Source organism: Tachyglossus aculeatus, chromosome 1 (assembly GCF_015852505.1).
Source record: "Tachyglossus aculeatus isolate mTacAcu1 chromosome 1, mTacAcu1.pri, whole genome shotgun sequence".
Taxonomy (NCBI): domain Eukaryota; kingdom Metazoa; phylum Chordata; class Mammalia; order Monotremata; family Tachyglossidae; genus Tachyglossus; species Tachyglossus aculeatus.
Genome location: NC_052066.1, coordinates 143278738 through 143296816, shown reverse-complemented (window position 1 = coordinate 143296816; position 18079 = coordinate 143278738). Strand labels below are relative to the sequence as shown.

Genomic DNA, 18079 nt, shown 5'->3' with positions numbered 1-18079 from the left:
AAAAACAAAACACGTTCAACGCTGTGGAACGGACTGAAAGAGCCCAATCGTGCACTTTCAGTGTCCTCACCTCCAGCCCCAGCTGCGAGGGAGGGGTCTTTAGCACTCTTGGGGCGGGGGTTGGGTGGAGATTGCGGGAAGGGCATAGAAACAGGGTGCGGGGGGCCGCTCCTCTTTGACTGGGGGCTGCAGCTGTAACTTCACATTTAAAATTCAAATGAACCGTCTTAGGGGAGAGAAGGGGGGAGAGGTCATCTTGAAAATCCATAAACATCTGGCATTTCTCAGCTGACCCACCACTAAAGCTGAAGAAGCAGCGTGGTTTAGTGGGAAGAGCACAGGTTGGGGGGTCAGAGGAAGCGGGTTCTAATCCCGCCTCCGCCACTTGTCTGCTGGGTGACCTGGGGCAAGTCACTTCACTTTGAGGTAACTGTGCCTCAGTTACCTCATCTGTAAAATGGGGATTAAGACTGTGAGCCCCATGTGGGACAGTTGTCACTTCACTTCTCTGTGCCTCAGTTACCTCATCTGTAAAATGGGGATTAAGACTGTGAGCCCCACATGGGACCTGATTATCCCCCAGCGCTTAGAATGGTGCTTGGCACATAGTAAGCACTTAACTAATGACCAAAATTGTTATTTTATTATTATTATTAAAGATAAATCCCAAGACGCAGATACCTCTCCTTGGGATCAGATTGTGGCTCTGCTCCAGCAGAAGCAGCGGTGGGGGGGTGGGGGGGGACTGCTTCCTGCAGGCAGAGCGCTGTACTAAGCACTTGGGAGCATGTAATATTCTATTTATTTTACTTGTACATATTTACTATTCAATTTATTTTATTTTTTAATATACTTTGTTTTGTTGCCTGTCTCCCCCTTCTAGACTGTGAGCCCGATGTTGGGTAGTGACCGTCTCTATATGTTGCCAACTTGTACTTCCCAAGCGCTTAGTCCAGTGCTCTGCACACAGTAAGCACTCAATAAATACGATTGAATGAGTGAATGACTGCCAGGCCCGGCCTCTAGCCACGACCCCGTGCTGCTCCTGGGAAGCGGTCCATACAATAATAATAATAATAGCATTTATTAAGCGCTTACTATGAGCAAAGCACTGTTCTAAGCGCTGGGGAGGTTACAAGGTGATCAGGTAATCCCACGGGGGACTCACAGTCTTAATCCCTATTTTACAGATGAGGTGACTGAGCCACAGAGAAGTTAAGTGACTTGCCCAAAGTCACAAGTTGGCGGAGTCGGGATTTGAACCCATGACCTCTGACTCCAAAGCCCGGGCTCTTTCCACTGAGCCACGCTGTCCAGATGTTGGGGTCCCGTTTCCCGGCGCGCCCCCTCCCCTTCTCTCCCCCCCCCCCCCATCCTCTCCGGGAGTCCGGGCAAGGAAGGCCAAGGTGGCCAGAGCCCTGCCCACTAGCCCCGGGCTGGGAGCCCCGAGGGCGGCTACCTCCCCTGGCCCCGGGGCGAGGAGACCATCGGGAGGAGGAGGAAGAGAAAAGGAGAAGACGGGGAGAAAAGGAGGAGGAAGAGGAGGGGGGGGAGGAAGAGAAAAGGAGGAGGAGAGGAGGAAAAGGAGGGGGGAGGAGGAGGAGGAACAGAAGAGGAGAAACAGGAGAAGAGGAGGAAAAGAAGAGGGAGAAGAGGAGGAGGAGAAGAGGAGGAGGAGGAAAAGAAGAGGGAGAGGAGGAGGAAAAGAAGAGGGAGAGGGAGAGGAGGAGGAGGAGGGAAGGAGGAGGGGGAGGAGAAGAAGAGGAGGAGGGGAAGAGGAAGAAAAGGATAGGGAGAAAAGGAGGAGGAAGAGGAGGGGAGGAGAGGAGGAGGAGAAGAGGAGGAGGAAAAGAAGAGGGAGAAAAGGAGGGAGAGGAGGAGGAGGGAAGGAGGAGAAGAAGAGGAGGAAAAGGATAGGGAGAGAGGGGGAGGAGGAGGGGAAGAGGAGGAAAAGGATAGGGAGAAGAGGAAGAGAAGAGGAGAAGAAGGAGAAAAGGAGGGGGAAGGGAAGAGGAGGAAAAGGATAGGGAGAACAGGAAGAGAAGGGGGAGAAAAGGAGGAAGGGAAGAGGAGGGAAAGGATAGGGAGAACAGGAAGAGAAGAGGGAGAAAAGGAGGAGGAAGGGAAGAGGAGGAGGGGAGGAGGGGAGGGGGAGGAAGAGAAGAGGAGGAAAAGGATAGGGAGAAGAGGGAGAAAAGGAGGAGGAAGAGGAAAAGAAGAGGGAGAAAAGGAGGAAGAAAAGAGGGAGAAGAGGAAGAAGAGAAGAGGAGAAGAGGGAGAAAAGGAGGAAGAAGAGAAGAGGGAGCAAAGGAGGAAGAAGAGAAGAGGAGAAGAGGGAGCAAAGGAGGAAGAAGAGAAGAGGGAGCAAAGGAGGAAGAAGAGAAGAGGGAGAAAAGGAGGAGGAAGAGAAGAGGAGAAGAGGGAGAGGAGGAGGAGGACGGGCCGCAGAAGCAGCAGCAGGCTCCGGAGTCCGGCCCCAAGTTTCCCGGAAGGGAGCCCTGGCCCCGGGAGCCTCCTGCCCGGGGGGGGGGGGGGGGGGGGGGGGGGGGTGTGTGTGTGTGTGTGTGTGTGTGTGTGTGTGTGTGTGTGTGTGTGTGTGTGTGTGTGTGTGTGTGTGTGTGTGTGTGTGTGTGTGTGTGTGCCCGTCGGTCTGTGGGCCCCCCTTGGGCCGGGCCGTGGGGAGCCGAGAAGGCGGGTGGCGGGCGGGCGGGGGCCGGGGGGGAGTGTACTGGACACGGGACGGACACGGTGCGGCGGCTGGGGGGGCGGGGGGGGGGAGAAGTATCGCGAGAGCGGCTGGTTACCAACCTGCTCGGCGCACACACACACACACTCACACACACAAACACACACAGACAGACACAGACAGACACACACACACACACACACACACAGCCCGGGCCGGTCACCCCCAGGACCCAGGACCTTCCCGGGCCCCCGGCGTCCGCACCTCCCCTCCTCTCCGGCTCCCAGCTCCAGCCCCCCCCCCCCCCAAAAAACCCCCCAGCCAACTTTGTGTTTCCTCTGGGCAGCCCCCCTCCGGCCGGACGGCGGGCGCCCCCAGCGCGGCAGCCCCACTGCAACCCGCCACAAAACTTTGCGGAGCCGGTGGGAGGAAGGGGGGCCGGGGGCCGGGGGGGGTCGGACCGGATCCCACCTCCCTCTCCATCTCCTCCTCCTCCTCCCGGCGGCCCTCCCGGCTTGAGCAGCCCCCGGGGGACGGTGAGTGTTGGGGGTCGGGGGGCTGGGGCCATATGGCGGGCAGGGAGCCCAGCTGGAGGGAGCCAGGGCAGCAGAAGCAGCTGACTCTCCAGCTTGCCTGGCAATTAGCAGGCAGCCGGGGTCCCCTCCCTCCCCCTGTCCCCTCCCCCGGCCTCCCTCCTCCTCCTCCTCCTCCTGCGGCCCCTCTCCCTTTTCCCCGGCCGGGCCTCCATCCGCCTCTGTCCTCCGCAGGCCGAGCCCCGGTGACCCCCGCCCCCCCAAAATCCTAGGCCGGGCCTGGGGGGAGGGGGCTGGGGTCGAGGGGCCGGCCGTCCGTCCGTCCATCTGGTCGGGCCCGACCCCCACCACTGAAGGACCCCCCCCCCCCGAGCTGGAAGTGGGGGGCGTCGAGGGAAGGGACTCCCGGGGTCTGCAGGTGGGGGACCCCGTGGGGGTGCGGGGGTCTGGGTGCCTGGACATGTGGTTCTGGGGTGGTGGAAGAAGGGTGTATGGAGGAAGGGGTTGTGTGTGTGTCCGGCAATGGGAATGTGAGATTTCGGGGTGGGGGGGAAGGGGGGTGTGTGTGAGTGGTCCGGATACGTTTGTGTTTGTGCGGTGGACTTGTGTTTTTGTGCTGTGGACTAACGTTTGCTCTATGGACTTGTGTTTGTGCTGTGGACTTTGTGTTTTGTGCTGTGGACTTGTGTTTTGTGCTTGTGCTGTGGACTTTGTGGGGGTTTTTTGGCATTTGTTAAGCGCTGACTATGTTCTAAGCGCAGTTCTAAGCTGTGGACTTGTGTTTGTGCTGGGGACTTACGTTTGCACTGTGGACTTGTGTTACTTGTGTTTGTGCTGTGGACTTGTGTTTGTGTTGTGGACTTGTGTTTTGCGCTTGCGCTGTGGACTTGTGTTTGTGTTGTGGACTTGTGTTTTGTGCTTGCGCTGTGGACTTGTGGTGTTTGTGCTGGGGACTTGTTTGTGTTGTGGACTTGTGTTTGCGCTGCGGACTTGTGTTTGTGCAGTGGACTTGTGTTCTGTGCTTGTGCTGTGGACTTGTGCTTGTGTTCTCGCTGTGGACTTGTGCTTTTGTCTGTGCTGAGGACTTGTGTTTGTGTTTGTTCTGTGGACTTGTGCTTGTGTTTGTTCTGTGGACTTGTGCTTGCGCTGTGGACTTGTGCTTGTGTTTGTTCTGTGGACTTGTGCTTGCGCTGTGAACTTGTGCTTGTGTTTGTGTTGTGGACTTGTGCTTGTGTTTGTGCTGTGGACCTGTGTTTGCGCTGTGGACTTGTGTTCCGGAGACGTCCGTGTTTCGGTTTGTGCTGCGGACTGTGACACTCGTCCGGTGGGCGAGTGGACCCGGGTCCGTCCGTCCTTCCGAGTGTGCGTGCCTTCCTGGGGGAGAGGGGCCCGGTTGGCTCTCTAAAGTGGATCAGTTTCCCCCCCAGCAGACCCGGGTGGGTGGGCGGGTTGCGTTGGGGTGCGTGTTTGCGTGTGTGTGTGTGTGTGCCCACTCTGGGCCCCACGAAGAAGACCTTTTCCCCTCCTGGACCCAGCTCGGGGTGGGGCGGAGAGTGAGCGTTCAGAGAGGGGAGGGATTGTGGTAGCTTGGGGGGAGACAAAGGTGAGTTGGGCCTCCCCTCTTTCTTGCCTCCTCTTCCCCTTCCTCCCCAGCAGCTTTCTGTTGACTTTGGGAGCAAGTTTTTCCAGCTCTGAGCAGGTGCCGAGGGACGAGGGGCGCCGGGCCTCGGCTCCTTGGGCGCGTAACTTCCTTGGCCTCCGCCTCGGATGGCGCAGGGAGGCCGGGAGCGGAGCGGAGCGGGTGTTGAGTTTCCAGGAGCGTTCAAGTTTTTCCTGTTTTCGGGGCAGGGCATGAAGGCAGGATGGAGTTTCCGGACCACAGCCGCCGGCTGCTGCAGCGCCTGAGCCAGCAGCGCCGCCAGGGCTTCTTGTGCGACTCCACCGTGCTGGTCGGCGGGGCCCGTTTCCCCGCGCATCGCGCCGTGCTGGCCTCCTGCAGCATGTACTTCCACCTCTTCTACCGGGACCAGCTGGACCGCAGGGACACGGTGCAGCTCAACAGCGACATCGTGACCGCCCCGGCCTTCGGCCTGCTGCTGGAGTTCATGTACGAGGGCCGCCTGGAGTTCCGCAGCCTGCCCGTCGAGGACGTCCTGGCCGCCGCCAGCTACCTGCACATGTACGACATCGTCAAGCTCTGCAAGGGACGCCTCAAGGACAAGGAGCCCGCCGGGCCCGCCCCCGCGGGCGAGCTGGAGGACGGGGGGGCCGGCGAGCGGGCCACCCCCGAGGGCAAGGATCGGCCCCGGCTAGCCCTCTGGGCGTGCGAGCCGGCCCCCGGGGCCGGCCGGGCGGACGACCGCCCCGGGGGGGGCCCCCGGGCGACGGGGACCGGGCCCTCGACCTGTCCTTCAAGCCCGGGAGCGGGAGAGACGCCCCGCCGCCGCCCGCCGCCGCCGCCGGGCAGCCGCGGGGCGTCGAGCGGCCCCCGGTCAAGGCCGAGCCGGGGCCGGAGGACGCGTCGGCGGGGAGCCCCCGGGCCCCGCCGTCGGAGGAGGCCACCCCCAGCCCGACGGGGCCCGGCCTGGGCCCCCCGCGCCCCGGCCACGGCCGCCCCCCCGGCCCGGGAGGACGAGCCGGACGCCGAGGACAGCGACGTGGACTCCTCCGACGTGTCCTCGTCGGGCGCCGGGCACCTGTGCGTGTGCCCGCTCTGCAGCAAGGTCTTCCCCAGCCCCCATGGACTGCAGCTGCACCTGAGCGCCCACTTCCGAGACAAGGAGGGGGCCCGGGCGCGCCTGTGCCCCGAGGGCGCGGTGCCCACCTGCCCCCTGTGCGGGAAGACCTTCTCGTGCATGTACACGCTGAAGCGGCACGAGCGCACCCACTCGGGCGAGAAGCCGTACACCTGCGGCCAGTGCGGGAAGAGTTTCCAGTACTCGCACAACCTGAGTCGCCACGCCGTCGTGCACACGCGCGAGAAGCCCCACGCCTGCCGTTGGTGCCAGCGCCGCTTCACCCAGTCCGGGGACCTCTACCGCCACATCCGCAAGTTCCACTGCGGCCTAGTCAAGCCCCTGCTGCTCTAGGGGTCGGGGGTCAGCAGAGGCGGGGGGCTTAGGCCCCGATCCCGGGATCCCGGCTGGGGAGGGGGCGTCCACCACCCTGTCCCTGTGGTAGGGGCTACTGCTTGGGGGTCTTCCCGCCACTTTCTCGCCCCTGCCACCCCGTCCCTACCCCGGCTCAGCCCCGCGGGGAACGGGGAGGAGCGGGCCCGAGGGGCGCCCACAGCTGCCCCTCCAGCTTCACCCTCCCGTCCCCCAAGCGCAGGAGGGGAGGGTCTTGAAGACCCTCAGTCGCAAGCACCCCAGTCCCCGCATTGGCCCCCGCGCCCCTCCCCGCCGGTGAACTTAGAGCCGGCGAGGTCGAGGCTATTTTTAGGGTGTGACTTTCATGCCTCTCCCAGCGAAGGATGTGTGCAGGGCGTGGAGTGAGGCTGGGTGTAAATGATACCGGGCCTACTGGGGGATCGGGGGAGCTCGGCGCAGACCCTCTCTGGGGGAACGGTCCGGCCTTCGACGGGGAGAGCGCCAATCCGTCACGGACAACGAGTCCGTCCATTTCGAGGGTGGTTTCGAGGGTCCCCCCTCCCCTCCATGCGAGGGGCGAACGGGTTGGGGGGTGGTCAGTGCAGTGACCCCAGAGGGTTACCCGGGACGACCCCCTTATCCGAACCGGACTGGCACCTCCTCCCTCCGCAGCCCCTCTCGGGTGGTAGCCGAGCCGGCCGCACCTCCCCGGACGATTGTTTCCAAAGCACTGAGCAGTTTGTCCCAAATGTTTCAGATTTGTGTGTGTGTGCGCGTGCGTGTGTGCCCGGGGGAGGGTCGTAATGAAAGCACTAATGTGGGGAAACGGGCTGGGGGCGGGGGGGGGACGAGATAGCGTTTCGGAAGGGAAGCTTGGGGATTCTTTTCGATCTAACGGATCGGGGTCTTGGCACTGTTTCACATCTCGTATGCTTCGTACCTCGCAGTCTCTAGACTGTGAGCTCGTTGTGGACAGGGATTGTCTCTATTGCTGTATTGTACTTTCCAAGCGCTTAGCAGAGTGCCGTGCACACAGTCAGCGCTCAATAAATACGATTGAATGAATATCGGACCCCAGGGTCCCCAGCAGTCAAGTCTGAATGTACGTGCGGGGTGAAAATTTCCTTTATTTATAGAATGGTTCCATCTATTTCATTACGCGACTGCAAAACATTTTGACTGGAACTGTTACATTTATACGGAGAGTGTGGTGATGTCCATTGTAATGTTTGTTTGAAACTATGTTGCTTTGGTACTGTGGTCTTATTCTACTGAGTAATTATGTGTGTGTGTATATATATATATATATATATATGCATATATATATATATATTTTTGCTGTGATCAGAAATAGCACTGAGAACAAAGTCTACTAAAATTAAGTTATTTTTCTTTTCTCCTGATGATACTTGATATAGTATTTATTAGAATTTTTCATTTGAAGTGAAATGATCATTTAGGCGCCCCCAGCTCCGAAAGACAAACGAATCTACACTGTAAAATTGTGGGAATTCCTCTCCAGTTCGTCCGGTGGGTGGCCAAAAGATCGGGGCTGGCAGTGTCGATAACCCGAAGGCTCCTCTTTTTCCCTGCAGCGTTTGGGGTGGTCTCTGTTAATCAGATCAGATTACCAATCTAACATTGCCAGTAAAAGCGAGCGAACGAGAGAGAAGAGGAGCATGGGCAAATGCACAAGTTTCAATTTCGTGCTTATTTTCCCCAAGAAATCTCTCTGTCGACCCTCACACCCTCCACGCGCACCGCTGCGGTGAGAACGGAGCCGGATTCCCGACCTGAGTCTTCTCCTCTCCTGGCTGAAATCCCCCACCCTCAGGGCCTGCTTTTGAGGGTGACTGCCCTTGTTTTTATTTTGTTGTGTCAGTTTTGGGGTTTGGAAACACGGCCTCACTCCTGGGGGTACTTCTCAGAAAACGGTTCCTTACGCAGTTGGGCAAAGGAGAACACACTCTGTCGTCACTGGTTCTCCCAAGATCTCTTTCAGTCCCGGGGATAAGTGTTATTTTCTTTTGTAAGAAATAGTCTTGCCCTGGACGGTTAACACTGGATTTGTCATCTGCTGCAAAGAAATACTGTGAAGTAAATGTAAAAAAAATCATCCATTTTTCTTTTTTAGAAAAAAGTTGACGCAGTTCAGATGAAATGTGTATATTTAAAGGCACTAACTTTTTGTGGAAGAGTTTTATAGCATATTGGATGTAGAGGAGTTATCTGAATTGAATATATTTTATATAAAAATGGTCTATCACTGTTTTAGAGTGAAGTCTTTTTTCCTTCTGTGTTAGAATATGCAGTTTAGCCTATGACGGATCATCGCGGAAACGGCAACTTTTCAGAAAAAGCTTGTGAGCTGTGGGTTTGGGGTGTGATGTTTCTGTCGAGCATTGCGTCGGTCTGTGCTGTCGAACTGTGACAATCGTGATTAGGAATACTGTCTTCCCATTTTCACAAAACAATAATAACGAGAATAATAAAATAATCGATAGGGTTATTCCTGGCTTGCTCTGATTTTATTGCCTCAACCTCCCCCCAGGTTTGTTTTTAATGGCATTTATTAAGCGCTTACTATGTGCAAAGCACTGTTCGAAGCGCTGGGAAGGTTACAAGGTGATCAGGTTGTCCCATTAGGGGCTCACAGTTTTAATCCCCATTTACAGATGAGGGAACTGAGGCCCAGAGAAGTTAAGTGACTCAAGTGACTTGCCCAAAGTCACACAGCTAACAATTGGCGGAGCCGGGATTTGAACCCATGACTCTGACTCCAGAGCCCGTGCTCTTTCCACTGAGCCATGCTGCTTCTCTAGAAAATGAATAAGGAATGGCATTATAACCTCTTACTTTCACATGTAACATGCAAAGCAGAATTAATCCAGTATTCTAACTTTTAATTGGGGGTTGTTTTGAGTCGACAACATGTGTCCTCCTTGTAAGGATAGGTACCTTAACCTGATTAAGTACCTAATTGCCTTGTGGGCCAGACTCAACAGCCATCAATTGCATTTATTATTATCGTCAATAATCAATATATTATAATAACATGATATAAAAATTGTTAGTATAATAATTATTATTATAGTATTTAAGTGCTTACAGTGCCAAGCACTGTACTAAGCTCTGGGGTGGATAAAAGCAAATTAGGTTGGACAGAGTCCTACGTGGGGCTCACGGTCTCAATCCCCGTTTTACAGATGAGGTAACCGAGGCCCAGAGAAGTGAAGTGACTTGCCCCAGGTCACCCAGCAGGCAAGTGGCGGAGCTGGGATTAGAACCCATGACCTTCTGACTCCCGGGCCCGGGCTCTTGCCACTGAGCCATGCTGCTTCTCATTGAGCACTTGTTGAGCACTTACTGTGTGCGGAGCACTGTGCTAAGTGCTTGGGAGAGGATAGTATTACTGACAGGGTATGATATTTAGTATGTACTAAGCGCTGGGGTAGATCTAAGCTATTCAGGTTGATGCAGTCCATGTCCCACATGGGGCTCACAGTCTTCATCCCCATTTCATGGCTCAGGGGAAAGAGCCCGGGCTTTGGAGTCAGAAGTCATGGGTTCAAATCCCAGCTCCACCAATTGTCAGCTGTGTGACTTTGGGCAAGTCACTTAACTTCTCTGGGCCTCAGTTACCTCATCTGTAAAATGGGGATTAAGACTGTGAGCCCCTCTTGAGACAAACTTGTAACCTCCCCAGCGCTTAGAACAGTGCTTTGCACATAGTAAGTGCTTAATAAGTGCCATTATTATTATTATTATTATTCTCTGTGCCTCAGTTACCTCATCTGTAAAATAGGGATTAAGACTGTGAGCCCCCCTTGGGGCAACCTGATAACCTTGTAACCTCCCCAGCGCTTAGAACAGTGCTTTGTATGTAGTAAGTGCTTAATAAATGCTATCATTATTATTATTTTACAGACGAGGGACCTGTGACACAGAAAAGGTAAATGATTTGCCCTAGGACACCCAGCAGACAAGTGATGGAGCCAGGCTTAGTCCTCCTGACTCCAAGACCTGTGCTCCATCCATTAGTACTTAATAAATGCCATTATTATTATTATTATTAGGCCACACTGAAGTTAACTCCCCTTGACACAGTTAAGCTGGGTGGGTCATGTCAGGAGAACGGGTGTCTGAACAGCTCCTGTGTAGTGAGCTAAAATGGAGTTTGAGAACAAGGCTGACAGAGAAAATGCTCCAAGGCTACGGTAAGGCCCAATCAATCAATCATATCTATTGAGCGCTTACTGTGTGCAGAGCACTGTACTAAGCGCTTGGGAAGTACAAGTTGGCAACATATACAGACGGTCCCTACCCAACAGTGGGCTCACAGTCTAGAAGGGGGAGACAGAGAATAAAACCAAACGTATTAACAAAATAAAATAAATAGAATAGATATGTACAAGTAAAATAAGTAAATAAATAGAGTAATAAATATGTACAAACATATATACATATATACAGGTGCTGTGGGGAAGGGAAGGAGGTAAGATGGGGGGATGGAGAGGGGGACGAGGGGGAGAGGAAGGAAGGGGCTCAGTCTGGGAAGGCCTCCTGGAGGAGGTGAGCTCTCAGTATGCATCTCTGTTGCAAGCTGGCGGGCTGGCTGGTTAACCAGCCCAGTATGCTGGGATCCAGCAAAGGGCATTTCTGGGAGCAGGAGTTCCCTGAGGATTGTCAGGAAAAAACAGCAAAAGTGAAAACAGCACCGAGCTCTCGGTGGCCTCTCACACAACACCATAAGGGTGGAGATCTTGGGTGTGTACATGTTGTGGCCAGAATTGCAGGTCCCACATTGGCCTAGTTTTTTTGTTGTTGTTGTTGTTTTGTTTAGTTTTAGGATTTTTTAAATGTTATTTAAGTGCTTATTATGTACTGGGCACTACACTAAGCGCTGAGGTATCCCGGCTTCACCACTTGTCAGCTGTGTGACTTTGGGCAAGTCACTTAACTTCTCTGCACCTCAGTTACCTCGTGGAGAAGCGGCATGGCTCAGTGGAAAGAGCCTGAGTTTTAGAGTCAGAGGTCATGGGTTCAGATCCCGGCTCCCCCACTTGTCAGCTGTGACTTTGGGCAAGTCACTTAACTTCTCTGCACCTCAGTTACCTCATCTGTAACATGGGGATTAAGACTGTGAGCCCACCATGGGACAACCTGATCACCTTGTAACCTCCCCAGTGCTTAGAACAGTGCTTAGCAATAGTAAGCGCTTAATAAATGCTATCATTATTATTATTATTATTATCCCCCCAGCGCTTAGAACAGTGCTTTGCACATAGTAAGCGATCAACAAATACCAACATTATTATTATTATTATACAGATACAAGCTCATCATTCATTCATTCAATCGTATTTATTGAGCGCTTACTGTGTGCAGAGCACTGTACTAAGCACTTGGGAAGTACAAGTTGGCAACAAATAGAGACGGTCCCTACTCAACAATGGGCTCACAGTCTAGAAGACTCGTCAGGTCCGACGTGGTCCGTGTCTCACAAGGGGTTCACGGTCTTAATCCCCATTTGACAGATGAGGTGACTGAGGCCCAGAGAAGCGAAGTAACTTGTCCAGGGTCACCCAGCAGACGAGTGGCGGAGCTGGGAATAGAACCCAGGTCCTTCTGACTCCTGGCCCCATGCACTGTACAACAGACCATGCTGCTTCTTGGGTCCCTCATCTGTAAAATGGGGACTAAAGCTGTGAGCCCCATGTAATAGGCGTCCCAGGGGAGGGCGTCCCCCCCCCTCCATCAGCCCCCACCCCGCAGAGGCATCGTCTTTGCATAATAATAATAATAATTGTGGTATTTGTTAAGCTCTATGTGCCAGGCACCCTACTAAACGCTGGGGTGGATACGAGCAAATCGGGTTAGACACAGTCCCTGTCCCACATGGCTCACAGGCTCAATCCCCATTTTACAGAGGAGGTAACTGAAGCCCAGAGAAGTAATGTGACTTGCCTAAGGTCACACAGCAGATGAAGGACATCCTGCCTGCCTTTGTGGAGCAGGTGGGTTTTCCTTCTTGCAGTAAAGGGAGGGATGATGTCCCTCCAAGGAAACAAACGCTCAGCCACTGATCTATTAACCCCTTGGGAGATCATCCAGCCTCCTTTTCCCTCCTGCTTCTCCCACTGTTGATCAGTTTGTCCCTTCCCCTTCTGACTCGAAGCCCTGTCAGAGAGGTGAGCAGAGGGAGGGAGGAGGAGACGGAAACTCCCTGGCAGCGGTTCTAGTAGAAGATTGGCCAGGCCAGGAGGAGCCTGGAGTTATTTATTTTTTTTAATGGCATTTGTTAAAGGCTGGCTATGTGCCATGCGTTGTACCATGTGCTGGGGTAGATACAAGCTAATAACGTTGGGCACAGTTCCTGAACTACGTGGGGCTCCCAGTCTTAATCCCCATTTGACGGATGAGGCAACTGAGGCACCGAGAAGTGAAGTGATTTGCTCAAGGTCACACAGTGGACAAGTGGCAGAGCTGGGACTAGAATCCAGGTCCTCTGACTCTCAGGCCTGGGCTCAATCTGCTTCCATTCATGGATAGAATTGGGGGGGTGGAGAGGGGGTGTGTGGTGGTTGTTCATATGTGGATTCCCCCAATTATCCACAGTGTCTGTCCCCAGTGGCAAGGATCATGCAAAAAAAGGCAGGTAATTTTAGCAGGCTTCCAATGGTTGGCCTTCTCCCCAGCAGGAGTAAAGTCAAGGGAATCAACCTCCTTCATATTCATAATAATAATAATGGTATTTGTTAAGTGCTTACTACGTGCAAAGCACTGTTCTAAGCACTGGGGGGATACAAGGTGATCAGTTTGTCCCACGTGGGGCTCACCGTCTTAATCCCCATTTTACAGATGAGATAACTGAGGCACAGAGAAGTTAAGTGACAGCTAAGTCACACAGCTGACGAGTGGCGGAGCTGGGATTAGAACCCATGACCTCTTACTCCCAAGCCCGTGCTCTTTCCACTGAGCGCTCAAGCACTCAATAAATACGATTGGTAATGATGATGATGATGATGAGCCATGCTGCTTCTCTCCTGCTGGCCAGGTCTAGGAATCAGAAGGACCTGAGTTCTAGTCCCAGCTCTGCCACTTGTCTGCTGTGTGACCTTGGATAAGTCACTTATCCACAAGAAGCAGCGTGGCTCAGTGGAAAGAGCACGGGCTTGGGAGTCAGAGGTTATGGGTTCTAATTCCGGCTCCGCCACTTGTCAGCTGTGTGACTTTGGGCCAGTCACTTAACTCTCTGTGCTTCATTTACCTCATCAGTAAAATGGGGATTAAAACTGTGAGCCCCACGTGGGACAACCTGATTACCTTGTATCCCCCCATCATTTAGAACATAGTAAGCGCTTAAAAAATGCCATCATTATTATTAACTTATCTATGTCTCAGTTACCTCATCTGTAAAATGTGGTAAAATCTGTTAAATGTGCAAAAGACTGTGAGTACCATGTGGTAAAGGCACTATATCCAACCTGTTTATCATTGTACTTACCCCGGCACTTAGAATAGTGGTTGGCACATAGTAGGTGCTTAACAAATACCATGTTAAAAAAAAAAAGCCATCCCCCTGCGGGTGACCCTACAGGACCAGATAGCAAGAGGACAGTGAGGTAAGTCACTGTTTTTGGTTTCTCCTCCCCGTCCAAGTCCTTTCCTTGGCTTAGCTGGGAGAGGGGAACTTTTGGAAAAATGAATTCCCCTACCCCATGCCTCCTGGGTTCTAATCCTGGCTCTTCCACCTGTCTGCAGTGTGACCCTGGGCAAGTCACTTTAGTTTTCTGTTCCTCAGTTCCCTCATCTGCAAAATGGGAATTCAGTACCTGTTCTCCCTCCTACCTAGACTATGAGCCCCATGTGGGACCTGTAGCTTGCTTCTACCCCAGCGCTTAGTACAGTGCTTGACTCATAGTAAGTGCTTAACAAATACCACAGTTCTTATTTATTTTCCTGCCTCCCAGTTGGCACGGAGACAAGTTCGAAGTCTGGGTTATACACAGACACCACATATTTAAATTTATTTATGCTTTCCTTCTCTTTCACTCTCTGCAGTTTATGCTCCCACATCACTTCTGTACGTATCCTTAATTTAAATTCTTTATATTAACATCTGTCTCCCTCTCTAGGCTGTAATATCACTGTGGGCAGGGAGAATGTCCACCAACTCTATTGTGTTGTACTCTCCCAAGTGCTTAGTACAGTGCTGTGCACACAGTAAGCACTCCATAAATACCACTGATGATGTGGGCAGGGATCGCTTCTACCAACTCAGTGCAATGCTCTGCACACAGTAAGTGCTCAATAAATACAACTGATTGAAATTGGGTTTTCAATCCAGAACCCCTTCTAATGCACATCCATGCACATCTGCAGCACAAGTATCCCTTATCAGTGGTGTACACTGATGCCCTAGTGGATACAGCATAAGCCCAGGCGTCAGAAGATCATCGATTCTAATCCCAGCTCTGCCACTTGTCTGCTGGGTGACTTGGAGCAAGTCACTTTACTTCTCTGTGCTTCAGTTCCCTCATCTGTAAAATGGGGATTAAGACTGTGAACCCCATGTTGGGCAGGGACTGTGCCCAACCCAGTTATTTTAAATCTACCCCAGCGCTTAGAACAGTGCCTGGAACATAGTAAGTGCTTAACAAATACCATTATTATTATTATTATCCAGATTCTAGGAGGGCAACGAGTAGGGAAAACAATCTCCCTTATGGATTCCTTCCCTTGGCCTCACCCAGAAAAGAGGTTTCTGGGGAAAAGGGGTTTCCCCCAGAAAAGGGGTTTCTTGGCTGATGTGTTGGAGGGGCTGGGCTTTTAACTTTTTTAGGTTTTTATATTTTCCTCACTCTACTCTCTATCAGCACCACATCCCTATCGTGCCCCTTCCAACCTGGGCCCTGAGTGCCAGTCTCAATGTTCATTGCCCAGAAAGCCTGGTGCCATTGAAGCATAGTGGCTGGCCAGTAGTGGGGTCACTCTTGCTGCATTAAGTGATGTAGTACTTTTTTTTTTTTGGTATTTAAGCGCTCACTATGTATCAAGCACTGTTCTGTTCAAGTACAAGTTGATCAGGCCAGATACAGTCCCTGTCCGGAATAGGGCTCACAATCTAAGGAGGACAGAGAACAGGCATTGAATCCCCATTTTACAGTTAAGGACACTGAGGCTCAGAGAAGTTAAGCGACTTGCCCAAAGTCACACAGTAAGCAAGAGGCAGAAGGGGATTAGAACCCAGCTCTTCTAGCCCTCAGGCCCATGCTTTAACCACTAGACCACGCTGCTTCACTAGCCGACGAAGGATGGATGGCTTCCCGAGGTTGGAGGTAATAATAATAATAATAATGGCATTTATTAAGTGCTTACTACGTGGAAAGCACTGTTCTAAGCACTGGGGAGGTTACAAGGTGATCAGGTTGCCCCACGGGGGGCTCACAGTCTTCATCCCCATTTTACAGATGAGGGAACTGAGGCACAGAGAAGTGAAGTGACTTGCCCAAAGTCACACAGCTGACAATTGGCAGAGCCGGGATTCAAACCCATGACCTCTGACTCCAAAGCCCTGGCTCTTTCCACTGAGCCATGCTGCTTCAAGGTAGAAGCGTCTCCTTTTGCAAAGGTGTTTTCTCAGCAGACGGGCGGCTGCCTTGGGGTGTTTCCTCAGGCGGACAATTGCTTGGAACAATTCCGCACCCTGGTGTTTCCCCCGCCCTCCCCAGAAACCACCACCCTCCTCTGCAGGGACAAAGCCCTACTCTGATGCCCCTGCCAGTCCCTGGCTCCGATCTGTCTGTATTTTTGTTAGTTGCTATTGCTGTTCCTTGTTTTGCTTTTCATTTCTTGTGTTGGTTTCTTCTACTGGTTTTCACAAGAAAAAGGAAAAGCCTCTTTGGCTAAGCCAATCTGAGTATCAGACTCAGCTATGACATGCCAAACTGGCGAGGGCCCAGGGGTGCCCGCTGCCACTGAGGACTCGGAGTTATTCCTTTCTGTGGCCACAGAAGGAACCCCTTCTCTTTGCCAGCCTTCCTGTAAAGTGGGCCGACGACGGGGCCGGCGAGAGAGCGGGTGGCACAAACAGCTCAACGCCATGCCGGGCTGGCTGCAGGACTTACTTCCCTCCTTTTAACCACCAGTGTCTGAGCGACCTCACCGTGAACAGTAAGGAGCCAGAACAATGCCCTACTGTATTTCCACGGTCAAACATGCCAGAGATTCTCAGCGTGAGACCCCACGGCTCTGCCCCTTGATGCCCTCTCACCATCAGCGGTGTGGAGAAGCAGCGTGCCTCAGTGGAAAGAGCCCGGGCTTTGGAGTCAGAGGTCATGGGTTCAAATCCCGGCTCCGCCACTTGTCAGCTGGGTGACTTTGGGCAAGTCACTTCACTTCTCTGCGCCTCAGTTCCCTCATCTGTAAAATGGGGATGAAGACTGTGAGCCCCCCGTGGGACAACCTGATCACCTTGTAACCTCCCCAGCGCTTTGAACAGTGCTTTGCACATAGTAAGCGCTTAATAAATGCTATTATTATTATTATTATTATTATTATTATTATTATTATTATCAGCAGAGCCAACTTCCCACTGAAGGCCAACTGTATATCCTTCTCCGTCCTGCCCAGGCCCAGGGGAGTAGGTCGCCGTGGGGGCGGGGAATGGATGATGGAAGCCAATTGGATCCCCATCTGCCTTTCCCTCCCCTTCTTCCTCCCTTCCCTCCCGGGTCACCCTGTCCCCACATCTCTTCAGTCTCCTCCTCCAGCTCCGGGGCCCTGGCACTACCCTGGCACCTTTCAACAGCCCAGGGAGCTTTGCCAAGTTGGGTGAACATTTCACCTCTCACTTCCAGCTACACCCCATCTTGCGCAGCTGGATTCTCTCCAATTCACCTTCTCCCTGGGCCTCACTTTCACCACTCCTGCTTCTGATCCCCGACTCAGGCGGTTTCCACTTCCTGGAGCTCGCTGTGGGCAGGGAATGTATCTACCAACTCTGTTATACTGTCCTAGTGTACTCTCCCAAGTGCTTAGTATGGTGTTCTGCACCCAGTAAGCACTTGATAAATACGAGGGATTGACTGGAGCCGTCTGCCCCTCTGAATCTGCCAGGCCGTGCCCCTCCCTCTTTCAAAGCCTTCCTGAAAATCCACCTCCTCTAAGAGGCATTTCCTGATTTGCCTCCACTTTCCTGGTCTCTCCATCGGCCCTCCCGTATTTTAGTTATTTTAATGTCTATCTCTGCCTCTAGACTGTAAACCTTTGTGAGCAGGGAACACACCTACCCACTCTGTGGTATTGTACTTTCCCAAGTGCTTAGTACAGTGCTTGGCACACAATAAGTATTTCAGTAAATGCCACTGATTGCTACTAAAATCCGTGCTTTCCGTTTTGGGTAAGGGGCAGAGTACGTGTTTAATTTCCACCTGGGTACTTTCTCCCAGTGTTGAGTACAGTGTTCGGATGATGATGATGACTGTGGAATGAAACGCTTACTATGTGCCAAGCACTGTACTAAACACCTGGATAGATATGAGGTAATCAGGTCCTTCATGGGGCTCATTTATTCATTCAATTCATTCAATCATATTTATTGAGTGCTTACTGTGCGCAGAGCACTGTAGAGAGAACAGGTATTGACATCCCCATTTTGCGGATGAGGTAACTGAGGCACACAGAAAGTATGTGACTTGCCCAAGGTCACATAGCAGACAAGTGGCAGAGCTGGGATTAGAATCCAGATCCTCCCAGGACTCCCAGTC

At 52.8% G+C, this 18079-nt stretch overlaps 1 protein-coding gene across 1 annotated transcript; it reads left to right on the top strand.

Annotated features, from left to right (window-relative positions):
• The first annotated feature begins 4978 nt into the window (after positions 1 to 4978).
• Positions 4979 to 6450, top strand: ZBTB42 (zinc finger and BTB domain containing 42). The gene has a single exon (XM_038745957.1). It carries the CDS (start codon positions 5082 to 5084, stop codon positions 6306 to 6308), a length of 1227 nt encoding a protein of 408 aa, XP_038601885.1. The 5' UTR covers positions 4979 to 5081; the 3' UTR covers positions 6309 to 6450.
• Positions 6451 to 18079: the final 11629 nt, after the last annotated feature.

What these genes read in the sequence shown, in the direction of transcription:
- ZBTB42 (XM_038745957.1), top strand. Translation starts at nt 5,082, where the DNA reads ATGGAGTTTCCGGACCACAGCCGCCGGCTGCTGCAGCGCCTGAGCCAG.